The sequence below is a fragment of the Urocitellus parryii genome, chromosome 10 (genome assembly GCF_045843805.1).
Source record: "Urocitellus parryii isolate mUroPar1 chromosome 10, mUroPar1.hap1, whole genome shotgun sequence".
NCBI classification, from domain to species: Eukaryota; Metazoa; Chordata; class Mammalia; order Rodentia; family Sciuridae; genus Urocitellus; species Urocitellus parryii.
In genome coordinates this window covers 143,711,631-143,726,937 of record NC_135540.1, presented here as the reverse complement: position 1 = coordinate 143,726,937, position 15,307 = coordinate 143,711,631, and the positions used below count along the sequence as shown (strand labels likewise).

The 15,307-nt window shown below is 49.0% G+C and overlaps 1 protein-coding gene across 1 annotated transcript; it reads right to left on the bottom strand.

Annotated features, from left to right (window-relative positions):
* Positions 1–5,179: 5,179 nt before the first annotated feature.
* Positions 5,180–14,042, bottom strand: Slbp (stem-loop histone mRNA binding protein). Its single transcript, XM_026380386.1, has 8 exons — positions 13,955–14,042; positions 13,723–13,839; positions 11,006–11,110; positions 10,003–10,062; positions 9,610–9,747; positions 8,914–9,063; positions 8,094–8,175; positions 5,180–6,091 (listed from the first exon to the last, which is right to left on the bottom strand). Exons 1-8 carry the CDS (start codon positions 14,011–14,013, stop codon positions 5,975–5,977), a joined length of 828 nt encoding a protein of 275 aa, XP_026236171.1. The 5' UTR covers positions 14,014–14,042; the 3' UTR covers positions 5,180–5,974.
* Between the last annotated feature and the right edge of the window lie 1,265 nt (positions 14,043–15,307).

The following is a 15,307-nucleotide window of genomic DNA, read 5'->3' as shown; positions in this document are numbered from 1 at the left end:
AAATACCCCTAAGTTCAATTCCCAGTACCAAAAAAAAAAAAAAAAGGAAAAGGGGGAAAACAAGTTGGATGCCATGGCACACATGCGCCTCAGGAGGTAGAGCAGCTCAGGAGGTAGAGGCGGGAGGATCACCAAGTCAAGGCCAATCTCAGCAACTTAGACCCTAAGAGCTTAGTGAGACCCTGTCTCAAAACAAAAAATAAAAAGGGCTGTGGATGTGGCTCAATGGTAACGCACCCCTAGGTTCAATCCCCAGTACCAAAAAAAAGAAAAGAAGAAAACGATAATAATAACTACTCATGGTCCACTGAATGAAATAAAAATCCAGGAATCTGCCAGGTACAGTGGCACACACGTATAATCCCAGCAGCTTTGGAGGCTGAGGCGCAAGGATTTTGAGCTCAAACCAGCCCTAGAAACTTAGCAAGGCACTTAGCAACTCAGTGAGACTCTGTCTCAAAATATTTTTTAAAAAAAGCTGGGGATGTGGCTCAGTGGTTAAGCACCCCTGGGTTCAATCCTCAGTACCAAAAAAAGAAAAAAAAAAAACTAAAAATCCAGGAATCTAAGCCAAGTTGACAAACAGGCAAGAAGAGAAGCCCTCCTTAGGACAGCAGCTAACAAGTCACCACACAGGGAACACCATGACAGTAGTACAATAGCAATGGCCGGTTCAGACCAGAAGCATCACAGTGCCGTGAGGATACACTCCACGTCCATCTGACCTCAGAACACGTTCAGTCGGCATGTCTGGGTGTTGCTGTGAAGATGTGTTTCACATGAGATCAGCATTAATCACAGTAGACTGCTGAAAGCACAATACAGATGGGCCTTGCCCAATCAGTTGAAGGACTTTTATAAAGGTCAGGGGGGCTGATATCCCCCATGAAGAGGGAAATCTGGAGGCACGTGGCTTTCAGACTCCAGGGTAACACCAGCCCGTTCCCTGTGGGAGGCCACCCTGCCCATGAGCTAAGCACTCCTCTCAGCCTTGATTAAAGGGGGTGTTGGCCTGGCATTGCACGCCACAAGCTTTTTCGAAGCAAGTGGCCTTCACCTTGGCTCGACAAAGAATTTGCTTCAGCCCTGGGCTTGAGCATTACCCAGTGGGACTGGACAGCACCCTGAAAGCTTACCCCCTGCTTTATTTGGTGTAGAATATTCTATTGAAAATCCTTTGTCTTTTCCCTATAAATAAAGTGATTCCGGGTGCACTTGCTCTCTTGCCTTCCAGCGTGGAAGAGGACCCCGGAGGTCGCAGAGCTGTCCACCACCACCACACCCCTTCCGCCAGGGTTTGTGAAAAAATTACTTCCGTGTCTGTGTGTTCTTTTTGCTGCCAGCCCAAACCACGCAGGGTGATCTCGATTCCATCGCCCATGGATGCGGGCGATACCTCCCCAGGCCTACAGCCTGTGGCAGACCTGGCACATCTCAGACCTGAAGCCTTCACAGTCCCTCTCTCCAGAGGGAGGGGCCAGGGCGATCTCTCTTGGAAGCCCTGACACAGGCTGGTGGGTGGGGATACTGCTGAGGGTAGCACAGAGCTACTGACAGTGAACAGCTGGCAGAGCCTCCTAGCATCCCCGCAGGTGCTCTGCCCACTTTGTGGGGAACACCAGTACAGCACCTGTCCAGGAGATCCATCAGTGCCCCAAACAGCCCACTCCCTGCTTCTGAGGATACACAGGAAGGCCACAGCCCACGCTGGATCTTGTGGGGGTGAGCAAAGCCAGCACCATCCAACACAAAACGAGCCGCCAACCCAAGTGGAAAGAGCCCAGTGTGAGCACCCAACCAGAAACCTTTGCCAGCAAAGCAATAAACCCATCTTTTTCCTTTTTCACAAAAATAAGAAAGAAAAAGAAGCCAGAGTCAGGCACAGTGGCACCCACCTGTAATCCCAGCGACTCGGGAGGCCAAGGGCATGTCACCAGAAAAGGACCTCCCACCTGGCCCCACCTACTGAGGACCCATGGCCTCCCCACAGTGCCACCCTAGGGGACACACTTAGCCATGTCCACCCACAGGAGTGAGGACACCCCTCTGACCACTGGGCCCTCCCTACTTGGCTCACCTCCTAGGGCCCCGCTGCACCCCCAGCAGCCTGGCACAGTCTGGAGCACAGCCCACGCCCTTGGGGGGCTGTGCAGGTTGGCTGCGGCACAGGCAGGCGCTGTGCGCTGAGTGGCACCCAGCCCAGGCGCTGTGCAGCCACAAGCATCGGATCCCACAGGTGCTTTGTGGAATGTGGCCGAGGACTCCGGCCTGGAAAGCACTGCAAAAGTCAACTTGTTTCCACATGCACAGGCTCTTGCTGGTGTGCAGAGCCATTGCTCTAGCGCCTGCGGCCTTGCTGGGCTCAGTTGGCAGCTGCAGGGCCACTTGAGTGGTTTCCTCAGAACCATCTGTGTGGACATCCTATGGCATGCCACTGGGCAGCTCTTTCTAGTGCATGCCTCTTTCCCCGGCCCTGCTCCACCCTGCTTTTCTCCCTTTCCCAACCCCCCCACCCCACCCCCAGCAGGGGAACCCAGGGCCTTGCACTTGCTGGGCAGGTGCTCCACCGCTCAGCCACACTCACAGCCCCATCTTTCTGTTCATTCCTCTGCTCATTCACTTCTAGCAGCCACCTCCATCCTGTTGTCTCCTTGAGTTGCCCTCTGCTGCCTGTTGCTCTACCGAGGCTGCAATCCTTCTAATGGCTGGGCAGTCTACTTCTGTCTTCTGGGGTTCCTTTGGGCATTCACACTGCCTGTAGGCACAGGACCCTGCTCCTTAGTCCCTGAGTGGGACTTGACTTTACTAGGGATTGAACCCAGGGCTGCTCTACCACTGAGCTATAATCTTATTTACCTATTTTTATTTTTTTGGAACCAGGGATAAAACCCAGGGGCACTTAACCACTGAGATACATCTCCAGTCCTTTTTTATATTTTATTTAGAGATGGTCTTGCTGAGTTGCTTAGAGCCTCACTAAGTTAAGTTGCTGAGGTTGGCTTGCAATCCTCCTGCCTCAGCCTCCAGAGCCACTGAGATTATGTGTGTGCACTCAGCTTCAAATTCTTTAACATAAAATCATGTTTATTTGCCAAGCCAGGTTCAAAGCCAACAGGCCAAGTACCAGTCTGCACAGCACTTGATGCACCCAGCCCAGCAGACCTTCCAAATTGCCCGTGCTGGAGAACCAAAGATCCTAAAACCCATCAGCTCATCAGAAGAGCTGTCCACCAGGGTTCAGAAGGCCCCCGGTGGCTAACTCAGACAAGTGACTCACCTGGGAGACTTGATGGACATCTTCCTACCAAATGGAGGGAGGAGTCAGCAACCTGGTGGCAGAATTGCTGAGACAGGATCCTGACAGCAGCCAGAAATGAACAGCTGCACAATACATAAGGAGAAAGCAAGTCAGGGGACATGGGATGACAGCCCTGATAAGCTGACCCCATCTACACACAGAGACGGGAAGATGACTGGTGAATGGGATGAGATAGCAATCAGCCTGGGATGTGAAGAATTAATCATGCTGAACTCACTTAATTTAATTCCGACACTCCTTGGTTCGATGTACAAGAGTCAAGAATAAAGACGACTTGATCTTCGCCTGTTGGTTATTTGTAACACTCATACAGAGAATACTAGATTATGTTCACACAGTAAAGCAAGGGCTGAGGCTCAAGATTGATTTCCTTGGGTGCTCAACAGCCTTCCAAGAATTTAAATGTGCAGCAAAAGCTAGGAGCTGGGGACTCTCCCCTGTGCACCAGGGCTCCCAGCTGCCCAACCCCTCAACAAAGCCTGAGCCTCCCTCCCCAACTCTGGCCTCCTCATCACCTCATCTGCCTTGCCCTGGGCTGAGACCACCACAGCCCACCCCAGCCACAAATCAACTAAATTCCTCCAAAATGGAGGATATACACACCAACCCCACCGAGGCCTCAGAATTCCACTTGATCACAGCAACAGCCCAGTGCAGGGCATGGTATTGGAAGCTGCTCAGTGTGGCAAGGCTCCTGGATGTGCTTCTAAGTACAGCACCCCAGGATGAGTACCTCTTCCTGCCCCACCACACACACAACACAGAGGGGGACATATGCTCTGGGGTCCCCAGTCCATGGCAATTGCACAATCCAGCCAGCAGGGCACACAAGCAATCTCCCGGCTAGGCTTGGCACAGGGCAATCCTCCAGGCTCCTGGCTCTGCCCTCTGGATCCTGGGCCCACTGTCAGAAGCACCTTCTTTCCATTAAGGAATATTTGTGAATGCAGCTGGGGTTTTCTCAGGCGGCTTCCTGCCAGAGGATCTGGAGGGTCCAAAGGTCTTTTCCCATTTCCCAATGCCTGTCCCTTCCAGTTCTCTACCTCTTCCAGAAGCTTTGAGACCTGTGAATCTTATTGGCATTCAAGGCTACATCCATCCCCCTTCCAGATGAAGCCTCTGGGTCCTAGGCTTCTGTAGGACTAGCTCATGAGCTCAGCAGCCCTGGTGTCTCTGAGACCCTCAAGCAGTCAGCAGCCCTGCCCTTAGCATCAGCACGGCCACCTCTGGCTGCTCTCTGCACCTGATGTTTGCTTGGAAGCCACTTACTTAACTTCACCTTCTTTGCCATCAGGAGAGGTGGAAGCCCACACTGTGTGTTCAACAGTCCTTTAGCTTATCAATGCCCACACTCTCACATGGGCAGCAGAAGCCAGGAAGTGGTCAGCAAGCAGCCTGGAGAGCTTGTATCAGGAGCAGGTGGAGGTTGGTGTCTCTGATTCCACCACCTGAGATGGCAGTCTGCCCATCCTCTCCATTTGGAACTTTACTGCAGTCTACACTTCGCTCCCACCTCAGGGCTCCACACTTGCTGCTCCCCAAGGGGTGACAAGTCACTCAAATGCATCCTCACAAGCATCACCACCCCCATATTTTTATCCCCTGAATGCAGCCTTTGTAGCTTCCTCCCCATCAGGGCAGGCTCCCATGCCAAAGCCAGGACTATCAAGGCCCCTCACCAGTGGGGCAGGTAGGGACTCGGGCCAGCACTCTCATTGGCACTGGGCTCAGTTCTCTCAGAACCTGGGCTGCTCTCCCTGTGCACCTCAGCAGAACCTCAGGGATGCCAAGAGGCTCACTCTAATCCCCTACACAAAGTTCATCCAGGCAGTGAGCCCATCCAGCAACATCATAGATCCGTTAAAAGAGTTTTTTCCTTTTTATTTTTGCAACATCATTCCATACAAAAGCAATGAAAACACAACAGTTTAACAAGTTTACAATTGAATATCTGTACACATTATCATTTACAGTAATTTTACACTGTCAATTAACTGATTGTAAAAAACATTCTAAGTCGCTCTGTTGCCTTAACTGTCTCATCAGTTAAGACCTACCTGGCGCTATTTACAAGTACCCAATCAGAGACTTTAACTTACATAAAACCCATTAATTTAACATCTTTGTTCAGAGCTCTGTATGGGAGGGAAAAAAACTACTTGGATTTATTGATAAAAGGCCAGAAAACACATTTCCACAAAATCATCATATGTCTCACACTGAATATACTTTGTCAAGTACCTGCAAAGAAAACCACCCTATATTGGTCCTAAGAACACATGGTAAAGTTTACAACCAGCCCACCTGACAAGCGGCAACTAAAAGTCTAAGGAGGCTGTGGGAAACTAGTTCACTTGCACTGGCCTTTCCAACTTGAGAGTGGAAACACCACGCACCCAAGTTTGCTTAAGACTGCTTCGCAATCAATATTCCTTGGATTCAGCACCATTTACAAGTTAAAACATGCAAAACATTCACTATACACAAAATTAATGTTTCTAAGAAAGTAAGGCAAGAACAACAACTCATCATAAGACCATGAACTACTGACAGACACCACCCAGCTACCAGTGCACATCACAGGCCTACATGTTTGGCGGACCTCTAGCTGGCCAGAGATGGCACCTGCTTCTCCCAGTGGCCACCAGGTGGCAGTCAACTCATAGCAGAGAAGTCTTTCAAGGGCTCAGTTAAGCAAGCTTCCAAATCAAATTCGTCTTCCACTTGGCAGTCCACGTGTCTGACCTTGGTGGGTGTGCCAGAATACGCATCCTAAAAGACACAAGCACAGGTCACATCTGTCCCTCAGAGAGGCAGGCTTGCTGAGCGATTCCAATGCACAACAATAAACTTTATTTTAGTTGGAAGCTTCAAATTCCTGCCCCAAGGAACACCTCACACCTCTAAGCCATGGCTGCCTCACCTAACAGGAGCTGCTGTGACACAAGACATCACCTAACTGACCTGTGAGGGTATGACCTTTCAATTAAATTTTTTCTTCAAAAATTTAACTGAAAAGGGAAAGTTAAGCTGGGCATGGTGGCACAAGCCTTAATCCCAGCAACCTGGAAGGCCAAAATGGGAGGATTTCAAGTTCAAGGTCAGCCTCCGCAACTTAGTGAGATCCTATCTTAAAAATTAAAAGGAGTGGTTCAGTGGCAAGGCATCCCAGGGTTCAATCCAGTTTAAAAAAAAAAAAAAAAAAAAACACCATGATCTGAGACAGGGTTAGGGTTAGGCCCATAGGTTGTAGGTTTTTCTCCAATGCAGCAATGTTCAAAGGTGGGATTATGAGGCTCTAATATCATCAACAGATCAGCCCACTGACAGCTCTTAATTTGATGGCACTGTTGGGAGGTGGCACCTGACTGGAGGAAATAGATGGCGTGGGGACATGCCCCTGGAAGGGTGTATCTGGTTCCAGGGCCCTTCCTCTTCCCATCCCCCTACTTCCTGCTTTCCTGGTGGCATAAGCTAAGCAGTTTTCCTCTACCAAGTCTTTCCACCATGTTCTGCCTTTCCTTAGGCCCAAAGCAACAAAGCCAGGTTAACATGGATCGATACCTGTGAAATTATAAGCCAAAAGAAATCTTAAAATATTTTTAGGATTTTGCAAGTGGACAAAGTCTAACAAGGTATACACCTTAAGCAAACATTTTGCTGTTCCTCTACTGAACACCTGTGTCACCTACTAATCACAAGCAGACTGTGTGGTGTACAAACGGGTGACATAGGAAGGCAGACAGTAAAAGGCAACGCTGGACCTTGGGCCCGGGTTTGATCCTCAGCACCACATAAAAACAAAGATGTTGTGTCCGCCAAAAACTGAAAAATAAATATTAAAAAAATTCTCTCTCTCTCTCCCTATCTTTAAAAAAAAAAAAGAAAGAATAATTTTAAAAAAAGACTCTTGAATATTTCCATTTGAAAACATTGGGTAGTCTCCTTTATAAGAATAATAAAGGAATCTTTTCATTGTACATTGTACTTATGCAGGAAAGTCTGAAAAAAAACCCAGGGCTGGGGTTGTGGCTCAGAGGTAGAGCACTCGCCTAGCATGTGTAAGGCACTGGGTTTGAAACTCAGAAACACACACACACACACACACACACACAAAAAAAAAAAAAAAAAAAAAAAAAAATTCCACTTCATTATCCACAGAACTGGAGATGAGGCAACCTGTATACTACCTTTAAAGGGTTTCCCCCTAGAAAACCTAACTTTAAATACCTAATTAGCTGCCAGACACAGTGGTGCATGCCTATAATCCCAGTGGCTTGGGAGGCTGAGGCAGGAGGATCATGAGTTCAAAGCCAGCCTCAGCAATGGTGAGGCACTAAGCAACTCAGGGAGACCCTGTCTCTAAAGAAAATACAATAGGGCTAGGGATGTGGCTCAGTGGTTAAGTGCCCCTGAGTTCAATCCTTGGTTGCCGCAGTCTGGCTGGGCACAAAATAACCGAGCCGCCACGAGGCATTTGTAGGCTCTCAACACTTGGTACCATAAAAAAGAAAAAAAATTAAAAAAAAACCCAAAACCCCAGAGACAAAGCAATCCCTCATCTAGTAACATTCAGCATTGATTTTTATGCCAGTAGTTCCCCAGCACAAGCCGGACACCACTTACAACACTTGTGACAATGCTCACACAGATGCTGGATTCAGAGGGCAAAGGCCTTATACTATAAATGGAAATGGTGGGACTCGTCAAAAGCCTAATTTTAGGTCACTCTCTCAAAATTCAATCTTATGATCTGAAACATCCAAGTACTTACAAAATTATCCTGTGAGCTCGTCTGGGACTCAGAGCTGCTCTCTGTGGATTCAGTTTCCATTTCCCCAAGGTCCACAGGGTGTCTGTGAAATGAAATCCAACAAGGCTTTGAGAGTGAGGACAGGACGGGGGCGTTGGCACATGCCTGTAATCCTAGCTACCTGGGAAACCCTGCCTTGAAATTTAAAAAGAAAAAAGGGAGGTGGGACTCAGGATGTGGCTTGGTGGTCGAGTGCTCCGGGTTCAAAACCTAGTACCTACACAGCAACAACAAAACACAACTTGTCAAGATAAAAACTTTCCTTAATTAAAATAAGACCTCTGCGTGGGCTGGGGCTGGGGCTCAGTGGTAGAGTGCTTGCTTAGCATGTGTGAGGCACTGGGTTTGATTCTCCACACCACATATATATAAAGGTTCAATAATAACTAATAAAAATATTTTTAAAAAACTCTTCATAAATAATTTTTTTGTTGTTGTTATTACTGTAGATCGAACCCAGGGCCATGTGTATGTTAGGCCAGTGCTCAATTGCTGAGCTATATCGCCAGCCTGACTCAAACAACTCTGAGGATGTTCATGTTTTAAGGGAATAGAAAAAACCCACCAGAGTCCTAGATTTACTGAACACTCTCTTCCAACTCCAGAAGGTAAATCCAACCCAGTAGGCAAAATCCTCCCTGAAATTCTCCCCACAGTCCCATGACTAGGGGACACCAAGCCAAGCCCTGAGAGCGAATCACTCTGTTCTGAGAACTTCTAAGAACACCTGTCATCAGTCACTGTGCCAGAGAAACGGAACTAGAACACAACAAAGACATACATTTCTTGCAAATCACAGCCTTCTTCAGCTGGAGGATCCCAGAAGTGCAGAGCCACCTTCCAGAGCTTGATCTGCTGGTCCCATGAACGCCGACTATACTTCTTAAATTTGTTGGGGGTCTTGGGGTGAATGCCAGGTTGTCGAAGGTGTCTGCAGGGGAATAAGGTCACCTCAACACAAGCCTCTCACATTTCTCAATAACTAGGTTAGCCAGGCTCTGAGATCAGCTCTATCTGACAAAATACAGATCAGGTGAGTCTACAAAATGAGCCAGCCATATAAAAAAAGCACTACTTATTTGCAATCTATTCCAGAAAAGTAAATGTTAATCTTAATGTTACCAAATACTTCATGAAAATTCAAAAGCCTTTCCTGTATCCATTTGTGTCTGCCTGGAGAGAGGGGCAAGGACATGCTGCCTGAGAGAAGCAGGGTTGAGTGGCGGGCAATTTCCTCTGGTTACATCTTCAGGATCCGTGCCAAAGTCCCCACCCCCACTATACGTTTTAATAACTGTATTTGCAAGACTACTAGGACTCATGAGCATACCACCTGACATTATTATTATTTTGGGTGCTTTTCAGATACCAATCTATTCTCCTTGATTTGCACACAAGCTCCTGTGAGTCAATGACAGACAATTCTCAGCAAGGCATGGTGGGGCTGATTTAGGAAGTGCCAAGGAGACAAGACTACCTGGGGACCTCTTTAATATAGCGATCGTAGGCAATAGTGTTCTTTCCATAGTTGATCTGCTTCTGTCTTCGCATCAGGACACTTTCATCTGTCTCCACATCAGCTGGCACTGTAGATGCTGACTCTTTTGAATCAGAACTGAAAACATGGAAGATTAAGAACAAGCCTGGCATAAAAAAATCACCATGTAAGCTATGCCAAGAAAGTGCTAGAACATCATCATCCTCTGGGTTCCAAACCATATTAATCCCAGAACAGCCCAGAACCTTTGTACATTTGGGGATTTAGTACACAACAGAAACTATTTCAAATCAGTAAGGAACCGGCTAATCAATAAGTGCTATCAGGACAATCTGCAATTCAATTACAAAGAAATGTTTACACAGCATGTACCTTCCTGATGATGATTTCCGCTCTCTTCCAAAGTCATTTATGAGGAGTTTTCTTTTATATCTGAGAGGGAGGAAAAAAAGAAAAAAAAAAAAGACCTTCTTTAAAGGTCTAAAAACTAGCAATGCTTCTAGAGTTGACAGCCACCAGGAATGCAGCCTTCTCCCTGGAAGTCAGCATATTGTTGTTGTTTTTAAATGCAAAACTAACCTCAGTTACATCATCTTATAAAACAAAGGTTATCTGCCAAGATCATAGTTCAGAGCAACCAGGTCTAAAAAAACTGTCCTAATGCTCTCAGGCACACCACCCTACATCACACAAAGAGTCTCTAGACCAAAAGGAAAACCCTCGACAGCGTCATCAGCCAGATGAGGACAGGCAGCCAATCCCAAGACGCATCCTCATCAGAGGCAGCTAACAGATCTGCTCCCACCTACTTGTCTCCTGCTTGATCCAACATACTGCAACAAACCACACCAACTCAGCCAGCCGGGCTGGGGTTGGATGGTGAGGGGCAAAAGCAGAGGAGGGACTAGAAACGCCCACTATGTGACCCAGGGATTTATCGTCTGGATGCAATGAGGCAAGGAAAGGGACCATCTTGCATGAAGACCAAGCCAGGCCACCATCGAGAACAACTCCTCACCTGAGTGGCACACGGTGGTGATAGAGTCAGTGGCTGTGGAGCTGGGCTGAGTGTGCAACTCAGTGGTGGAGCACTTGCCTCCTCACACCACCCACAGCTTGGAAGGGTCGCCACTAAGGCCCTGGAAAGTAGGCTCCCGGGAGATGCTGATAAAGTTGTTGATAGAACTTTATTTATTTATATGTGATTCTGAGAATCAAACCCAGGGCCTCACACATGCCAGGTAAATGCTCTACCACGAGCCACAGCCTCACCCTGGGAACCAAATTTTGAGAACCACTGCTCTAAGGCACACCTTGAAATGAGTGTAAGATTCAAAAGCCACAAAAACATTTTAATGTGGTCCAAAATGTGTACCTTGCAATTTCTTTGTTAACTCTGGTCCTCATTTCATCTTCTTCAACGGCATTGGCCCAGTCTGAACACCGAGAACGGGGCTTGGGGCCTTCAGGAGTGGTGAAACTGCAACAAAACAGAAAGGCCATCTGACCTCAGGAGCACTTCCAGTTCCCTTTCACACTGTCGGGAAACACTCAGAGGCCATCTGGCAGAATGGGCTGAATCAGATATGAAAGCATCTCTACTCTGTAACTGACTAGGTCACTGAGTTTGGGCAATTCTCTTAAAGCCTTTCTGGGCTCCATTAGATGATTTCTGCCCACCCACCTTAAGCCAACACTGGCTAGACAATGAGGCATGTCGACTGAGGGAAGAGGAAAAATCAACAAAGCACTGGGAATACTGAGAAGGGCACCTACTGAAGTTTGTTCTTAAAGAAACCATTACATCATGGTTTTATAAAAAAGATTTCAGATAACATGCTTACTGCTATGTAGTGTCTGGCACACATAAGAATCAAGTGGAGTGGCTACTTTTTTTCTTTCAGGCACACATGATTCAGAACCCATTATACACACAACTACCTTGTGGATGTAAAGTGTACTGTCTGGCTCCTTTGCTGCACTAGGGCAGTAAAGTGCACACTTACAGTTGAGTCAAACCTAACCCAAGAGCTCAATTCTATCAAGGCTTGATGCCAAAACTTCTGGCAGCCAGAATCTTCATCATGTCTGTTATTTATATTAGATATAAATTTATATCTTTTATTTTTCCTCTCCAACTTTCTATTGACTACTGTTGGTGTATCAAAACTAGACTAGACACTAATTCCAACAAATAAACAACCTCAGGTGTTATAGTCACAAATCAAATGGCATGTTTTGGAAAACATAACTGCAACAATAATTTATTTATGTAACTTCCTTCATAGTCACCCCTGAGAACCTTAAGTTAAATTTTAAAAATGGTCAGGAAAGCCTGAAATCAAAACAAGTAATAAAGTACAATTTAATCTGGTTCAATAGCTGTATTGTAAATACAGAGTAAAGCATAGGGAGGCTTGTCCATAGGCTGCAAAGCCCTCAAGTAGTATAGCAAGAGGTCCAGGTCTGGGTCTCCAGATCCCCCACAAGGATAGCTTAAAGAGTATACACAAGCGATCTTATGCCACCTCTCATATTTTGGAACCTTTTGTAATGCTACAGCGCATTTAAAAAATTTAGAATTTATTTATTTATTTTTCAAGGTATAGATAGACACAATATAATGCCTTTATTTTTATGTGGTGCTGAAGATCGAACCCGGGTCCCTCCCGTGCTAGGCAAGCGCTCTACCACTGAGCTACAATCCCAGCCCCTAAAGCACATTTTTTGACAAGGCAGATTGGATGCCCAATTTACCCCATCTGAAAACAACAAAGCCTATTTTATACACTGAACTAACCTCTTCCCAAAGGGACCACTTCTTGCCTACCCCAACATGACTAGCATGGAGATACAGCTAGTTCACACACAGCAAGTGCAAAGGCCCAGGGACAGAAGTATTCCTTTTACGTTGGTGGAATGAGGCTGTGCAGCTGACCTATCTGCTTGAGGGTTTGAGTCCAGCTATCAGGCATTCTAGACATTGTAAGGATTTAACTGGGAAAGGTTTAGAGCTTGATCTCAGTAAGGCTTTGTTGCCTCCCGTTTCTACCTAGCCTAGAACTAGTTAGGGCTCCTACTCACACCCCTCTTCCCAGTCTTTAAACATTATCTATATGTACTGGTGACTCACACTGCCTCCTCTAGCCTAATCCCCAAGTCCCTCCCCACAGGAGATCTGCTCATCCTAGGCAAAAGACTCCGCAGTCAACACAGGTACTCAGGCCTGAAGGCTCAAGTCACCCTGACTCCTCTTTCCTCTAGCCCCCAAGCCATCAACAAATCCTCCAGGTCCTACCTTCAAGGGCCCACACTAAACAAGTGTTCCCCACCACCTTGCTACCCCCATTTGGCCTAATCACCATGTCCTTTCATACAGCTCAGTAGCAGCCTTGTCCTTGTCCTCTAGTCAGCTCTCAGGCCACTCGAGCCCACATGAAGGCCTAGGAATAAAATGTGGTACAGGGATCACTTCCCATTTCATCCAGTCACCAAAGAGTCCCTCAAGAAGTTCTCCCTGAGCAGCCCATCACCAGCTCATTCTCCTCGGGTACTCCTGGTCCCTCTGGACTATCTTGTTCCACTTGCTGTCCAAGTCCCTAGAGACATTGCTTGGTGCACATCTTGACCTTCCCAGAAGTGCCTAACCTAGAAAATGCTGGGTCAAGCAGACACCAAACAGGCCATAAAATGGCAAGACTCCTGGGTGCACCAGCGTGGAAAAGATGAGCTACCTGGAGCTTAACTTTTGGTTTTCATCCTGGCTTTTACGTAATACCTCTATTACTCCGGTGTAACATACCTTAGCAAAATCTGCTCAAAGTAAAACACAACTGACAAGCTATTAGTTATTAGATCATTTTTAAAGAAATATCCTCAAGTAGCTCCCAGCACCGTCTCAGGGTTTACCAGAGGTTCACGAAGTGATCAACTCGGGCTGAAACCGGTTCTGCAGCCACCTGTCGGAGAGGATGCTTCCCGGGCCTGGAGCAGAGACAAGGGACCCAGAGCCCGCCTGCCTAACCTGGCGCCGCCTAACGGGGCACACAGACCAGCCCCCGCAACACGTCGCATGCACTCTGCGAGGCCCACCTCGCGGGTCTGCGGTCATCAGCCGGGTGCTGGCCCTCCTCCGCGTCCTCGGGCTTCCTGCGCCTCCCGTCCGCTCTGCGCTTCCGCCCGAGGCTCCATCTCTTAGGGGACGAAGGGCTACGGAGACAGAGATCGCGGTCAACGGCGGGGACCCAGCCTACACCCAGCCAGGCCCCGGGACCCGCCGCGCCGCACACGGCCAGGCCCGAGACCCCACCAGGGGCCCACTCACCTAGCGCCGCGGTCGCGGCGGCTCCCGTAGGCAGGCGGGCTTCGCGGCCGACAAGCCATGGCGGCAGGAACGGGGTCAGCGTGCTCGGCGCCGGCGCGGACAGGCTCTGCGCGCGCCCCGCCCCAACCGCCCTTTTGTGCGCGCTGCCCCGCCCTCGGCGCTCCCGCGCGCGCGGTGTCGGAAGACACCACCAGGTCCGCGCCGGCGGGGGATCCCCGCTCCGCTACGTGTTCCTTGCGGGCGGACAAGGCTTGGGCCCAGGCCCCAGGGCCAGGCGGAGACGTGGGACCTCGCCGCCGGAGGCTACCGCCCAAGAATGCGAGCCAACGCCACTGGCTTAGCTGAGAAGAGGCGGAGGAACAGAATACCCCCCTCTGGCTTCCAGAGGGCCGGCTCCGCGGCTGCTCGGGCGCTGATTGGTCGCGCCTTCGCGGGCGGAAGGGTCTTGGCGGGAGATTCGACGCGCGCGCCGTGGCCACACGGAATAGGCGGTGCGACTTGCCTTTCTATTGGTCCGCCAGAGCGGGCGCTCCAATGATTGGTCCCGACCAAAGGAGCGGGCTTTTGATTGGCTTGGCCCGGGCTGGGGCGCGTCTCCGCGCCGGCGGGAACCCGGAAAGTACGGCCTGGCTTTGGTCCGCAGATCCTACGGCCGCCTTGGGTTTTGGGTTTCTAGTCTGTTGTTTTAAGCCATTATAAACTTTGGCGTTGCCTGGCGTGGTGGCGCACTCCTGTAATCCTAGCAACTTGGGAGGCTGAGGCAGGGAAGACCCCAAGTTCAAAGTCAAACATCAATTTAGCGAAATCTTGTCGCAAAATAAACAAGGATTGGGGATGTAGCTCAGTGGTTGAGCAACCCTAGATGCAGGCAGCAGCGATGGCACCGCCGGCCTGCTTGCTTCACCGAGGCTTTGGGCCCCTGTTCTAGCGCCCCCGGGCATAATAGTGGTAGATTTCAGGAACCGGTCCACCCTGTACCTGGCTAGGGGCCGAAGGAGGGTGAAGTGCACCGGACCTCGTGCTGTCCTCGCGCAGGTTGCGAGCAGATTCCGCCTAAGCAGCAGCGGAAGCAGAGGCCAAAGAGGCTGTGCCCAGCTCCAAAGCCCTTTTCCCACACCCGGGCTTTGGCATCTGCTGCCCAGGGGCGGCCTTGGAGACTGATGCCGGGCCCTCCCTTTCCAACTCAAAAAGGTCATCCGCAGGCTAAGGCAGATGGGTCTCACTCTCTGTCCTCCCTTGAGTTCCTACACCAGGAACACGTTCATTCCTTCTTGTCTTGAACACTGCACAACGATCAGTTTGCGAGATCTTTCCTAATATTCTCCAGCCATCACCCCAACTGTGACAAAAGCT

Bases quoted from the DNA above. Each gene is read 5' to 3' on its own strand.
- Slbp (XM_026380386.1), bottom strand. From the start codon at position 14,013: ATGGCTTGTCGGCCGCGAAGCCCGCCTGCCTACGGGAGCCGCCGCGAC. The intron at 10,063-11,005 runs GTACACATTTTG...CCTCCCTCTCAG, and splicing joins GTTAACAAAGAAATTGCAAG to ATATAAAAGAAAACTCCTCA. The intron at 8,176-8,913 runs GTATGTCTTTGT...TTCATTTCACAG, and splicing joins GGCTGTGATTTGCAAGAAAT to ACACCCTGTGGACCTTGGGG.